Raw genomic sequence first — 4,830 nt, forward strand, 5'->3', positions numbered from 1 at the left:
ATGAGCTGGTCGCATCATCTCTTGGGAATACTCTGTGGGCCCACAATCCCCATTATTGCAGCAATACTCCTCCGTCTCCAACACAGGCCGCCCTCAGCTCCGTCGGGCACGCGCCGTTGGTATCAGCGGCGCTACGGACTCCCCTGCTACGTCCACGTCTGAATTCCATCGCAATATTGAATCAATTGACCAGAGAGATGTCGAAGAAATCCCGATCGTTGAGCTAGATTAATGGGCGGTGAGCCGGAGGTTTTGCAGTAAAGAACACCGCCGCAGTCGCCGGTGTTGCAATTTCCCTGTCCAGAGTCGTCGTTGGAGCATTTTGTTCTGCTCCAAATTCGTCCCCTGTTACGTTCAAGAGCCAAATCTGGATGCGGGCCAGATGGGGAAGGAGCAGTTGTTGAGCATCGTGAAAGTCGCACCGGAGTGGAATTCATTGCGATAACGGGGAGAGAAAATTCCGGTGATTGATTGGAAAAGGATCTGGAAATTGGTGTCGGAAGATTACTGTAGTCGTTCTTAAAAAGAATTGGTAATAATAATTTGCTTGCGAAATTGACAATTGTAAATGCTGAATTGGTAGATACTTTGAAAACAATTTTATTTGATTAGGCTACATCTCTTTAAAAACTCAACCAACAACATGAGTAGAATATGAATTAAAAGGTGATTTAAGAAGGGCAAAATACGATGTCGTAGCTAGTTCCACCAGGGCAGGTCAACGTGCTAGGATCATCCAATGGGTAGCTATAAGCATCTGGACATAAACTTTTGAAAAATCTTGAATAGTTCGTAGCCCCACAAGTGGTTGTTGAATCAAAGCAACAATACGCATTGGTTTTGAACACCGTGCAGGGATTGTTACAGCCGCCGGGCGCTCTCAGCTCCTTAGGACACTGCTGGTTGATATCGGCGGTACAACTGGCGCCCCTGCTGCATCCATAAGACGTCTTCGGACTGAATTTGGTCGGAATATTAAACCCATCGACAAGAGAGATGTCCAAGAAATCCATATTGTTAAATTGACTGAGTGCAAATTCAGCCAAAGTTACGGGTGGTGCGCCGGAGCCTTGGCAGTTGAGAACGCCGCCGCAATCACCGGTCTGACATTTTCCACGCCCTGAGTTGTCGAAATTACAATTGGTTCTCCCCCAAACGCGCCCTGAGCTGTCGAAGTTACGCAGTTTCAAGGTCCAAACGTCGCCGTTGTCGAGGCGTCGGCCACCGCCTGGGACAGCGGCGGCCCAAACTGTGTAGGGGCAGTTATTGAGCACGGTGAAAGTGGGGCGATTGCCACGTGGAATTCCGCAGCTTTTGATGAAACCACCCCCGCTATTAGCGATTGAGCCGAAGGGGAGAAGGGATTGGTCAAGATTAGGGTCTATTTCCATTAGTTGAGCTTCAATTAATTGGTTGTTTATCAAAAGAGAAAAGATAAAGGAAATGAAAATGAGATGTTTGCAGCAAAAGAAGAAGGACATGGTTGGAATTTGGTAGCGAAGTAGTGACCCAATAATTATTAAGGAGAAAAAAAATGGTATTTGTGTTTTTAAACAATTATAAAAATCAACGTGAAGTCAATTCCACGCCTTTAAGGGGAAAATATCCATTTTCTTTGTAATCTCTTTTCTTTTTTTCTCTCTCTCTCTTGTGAACTTCCGTTACCCTTCTTCCTTTCCTTTCCTTTTTTTTCCTCTTTTTTAATTTAATTTCATTCCTTTAAAGTTTAAATTAACAATTTTTAGTATTGAAATGACATAATATTATTTTTTTAAAAAAAATATTTTTATCTATAAATTTTGGATCAAATTTCTATTTGATTTCTAGATTAATTTTATACTTTTAGTCATTCAATTTTGATCTCTAAGTTTTATAATGTTACAATTTTACCTTGAAATTTGAATTTTGCTTCGATTTGGTCTCTAAATTTTAAGATTTATACTTTTAACCTCTATTTTTTCACTAAATATTCTTTGACATAAATGGCAATAAATTAATTTAAAATAATTATATATGAGGTGAAATTTTAAATTTAATTTCAAATGTGACCAAAAATATAACTTAAAATTAATTATATTTATTCTAAATGAATTAATAGGCATTAGTACTGAAGATGGAAAGTGAGTGAAAATTGAAGTTAAGATTCTGAACTATAGTTTCCACTAGAATTATCAACATTTTGGATTAGATGCTCCAAGTCCAAGGTCATCATCACGGTAAGATATATACTTTTTATAATAAATAATTTATAATTTTTTTGTATGCAAATATTTCAGTCGCTTAATTTTGTAATTAATTACCAATAATTGATATTACTTTGTAATTATTTTTTCATTTCTTTTGTAAATTTCTACTCTCACATCGACATTTACATAAATATTTGCAATGTTGTCTTATTTTATAGAAATAATGATCTCTAGTTTTCAAGATTTACAATTTTAACTTTAATTTTTCATTTGAAATAAATATAATATAAGTATTTTTATGTTATATTTTTCATCACCATTGAAATTAATTTTAAATTTTGACTTCATTTATAATGATTTTAAATTAATTTGTTGACATTTATGTCAAAGATTGAAAGTGAATATTTCGTGAAAAAATCGAGGTTAAAAGTGGCAATGTTATTAATGCATGCAAACATATAGTATAACACTTATATTATATGATGCACGAGCATGTTATAATAATTAAATCATACAACTATATTTATTATAACATTTATAATATAAATAATGCATGAAATTAAATGCATAATCCATAGTGAGGTTTTATACTATATGACATACATTATGACATATATATAAAAATTAAAATCATACATCAAATGCATAATTAATAGAATACTTATTGAACTGGGGTTGAACACATAGACAATGAATTAAATTAATATAATAGTTATATTAATTTAATTAATCAAAGTAACTATCTATTACATAAATAAATAGGTAACTAGTTCAAGACAAGCGAATCGGGCCTTAAACCGCACAAACTTGATGGGTCAGCACCCGAATCAGCCAAGAAACGCTCGAACCAATCGAATCGAACACGAACCAGGCGAGTCATGAACCGAACCGGGCGTGAACCTAAATGTTCTTTCGGTCTCGCAGTGTTGCAACACTATGACCTACGTTGCAATGCTACGGATAGAACGCTCGTTTGCCTAATCACAGTGTTGCAACGCTACTGTACATAATGCATTGTACAGTAGCGATTTTCTTCGAGTCTCCTTCGATTTTGGTCCCGTCTTCTCCAGAGCCACGAACGACTTAAGTACTTCAAATTACAGACTCGATTGCAAACAAATTGCCCCAAACACATGGGCCCTTACAAATTAAATTGTAAATTGAATTCAATAAAACTAAACTGACCAATCCCGAAAACATCCAATAATCACAATCAATCACATTCATAAACATTCATCACATAAACATGCAGAATGCTAAAATCCTACCATTAAGCTGTAAAATTAACTCTTAAAATTTGGAAAAATTTGGGTAAAAAACACCACTATGATACCAATTGAAGGAACCGAAGAAGGTCCTTGAGCGAAAACGGGGATAAGTTCCAAATCCTAATTTTTATAAAATTAAGAATATACAGAATCCAACAAAAACAATATGTATTCAATTAAATTTTTATAACATGCTAAAATAAAATAGATAAAAGAGAAAATGGATAAGAATTACTAACCCTTGAAGAACTTTTTTTTCTCGTAAGATTTATACTTTGCAAAATGGCCACAAACTTGAAACCCTAATTTTGACACCACCACTTGGTTTCCTTTATATTTTCTAGGATGAGAATCACAGGAGTTTCGTGAGCTCTGTGAGTTTTGGAGAGGGAAAGAATTGAGAAAGGGGAAGAGAGATTGGGAAAAGAGAAATCTCATAACTTTTCTAAGTTTATCCCTATCTGTCAAAATGAATGAAGAAGAAGAAAAAAAAATCTTGCAACTACCCATAAATTAAATAATTTTAATTTTAATTAATTAGTGTGCGTGTGCATGTGCGTGTGTGTGTGCGTGTGCGTGGGTGAGGGTGGGGGTGTGTGTGTGTATGTGGTGCGTTTTTGCTGAGCGTGAAGGAGGCGTCACAACGCTTGCCGCTGATGCTTGGTTGTATGCACGTGAAGGTGGAATGTCCATCAAACTTCATAGTGTTGCAATGCTAGGGTTGAGCGTTGCAACACTACCATTTTGCCTTACAGTATTGGAGATGAGCATTGGACTTGCGTTGCGATGGTTGCATTGTTCCATCTTTGGAGCGTTGCAACGCTCGGAGCAATGTTCCAATGCTACCTTGCACCTGAGCCTACTGCCTACAAGCGTCGAGCGAGCATTGGGCTTATGCTTTGGAGGAGCATTGCAATGATTGACAGGGCAGAGAACTTTAATGTGTTGGTTTTCTTTCTCCATTTATTCAAATTAGCTCCTATCTTGGCCATCTTAACGTCTTTTTGTCCCGAACGCTTCATTTGAATGCTTGTACACTAGAGTCCTACAAAACAATCGAATTGAACGTATTAAGTAGCTTAACAATCCTGAGTTATATAGAGGAAAATAGCACATTTTTGGTGCTATCACTCCCAGCAGAAAGTCCGCACATGAAAATTAGGCTCTGGGGTAGCCCTGCCAAGCCCGGGAGTTGTTTGGGTCACCAAATGAGTTCCATTCCCAAACTGTCTGAGGCACGACTTCTTTTCATGGTTCTGAACCCTCCGGTCTGTTTTGGGCGTTTCGCCCGACGAAAAATTCGCGTATGAAAATTGGGCCCCAGAGTAGTCCCGTCGAGCCCAGGAGCCGTTTGAGGCATAAAAGAGCTTCGTTCC

At 37.3% G+C, this 4,830-nt stretch overlaps 1 protein-coding gene across 1 annotated transcript; it reads right to left on the bottom strand.

The window, feature by feature from the left end:
• Window positions 1–529: 529 nt before the first annotated feature.
• Window positions 530–1,533, bottom strand: LOC120089845 (protein P21-like). Its single transcript, XM_039047258.1, has one exon. It carries the CDS (start codon window positions 1,479–1,481, stop codon window positions 672–674), a length of 810 nt encoding a protein of 269 aa, XP_038903186.1. The 5' UTR covers window positions 1,482–1,533; the 3' UTR covers window positions 530–671.
• Window positions 1,534–4,830: the final 3,297 nt, after the last annotated feature.

Source organism: Benincasa hispida, chromosome 11 (genome assembly GCF_009727055.1).
Source record: "Benincasa hispida cultivar B227 chromosome 11, ASM972705v1, whole genome shotgun sequence".
NCBI lineage: Eukaryota > Viridiplantae > Streptophyta > Magnoliopsida > Cucurbitales > Cucurbitaceae > Benincasa > Benincasa hispida.

Excerpts from the sequence above, each read along its gene's own strand:
- LOC120089845 (XM_039047258.1), bottom strand. The coding sequence starts at position 1,481 with ATGTCCTTCTTCTTTTGCTGCAAACATCTCATTTTCATTTCCTTTATC.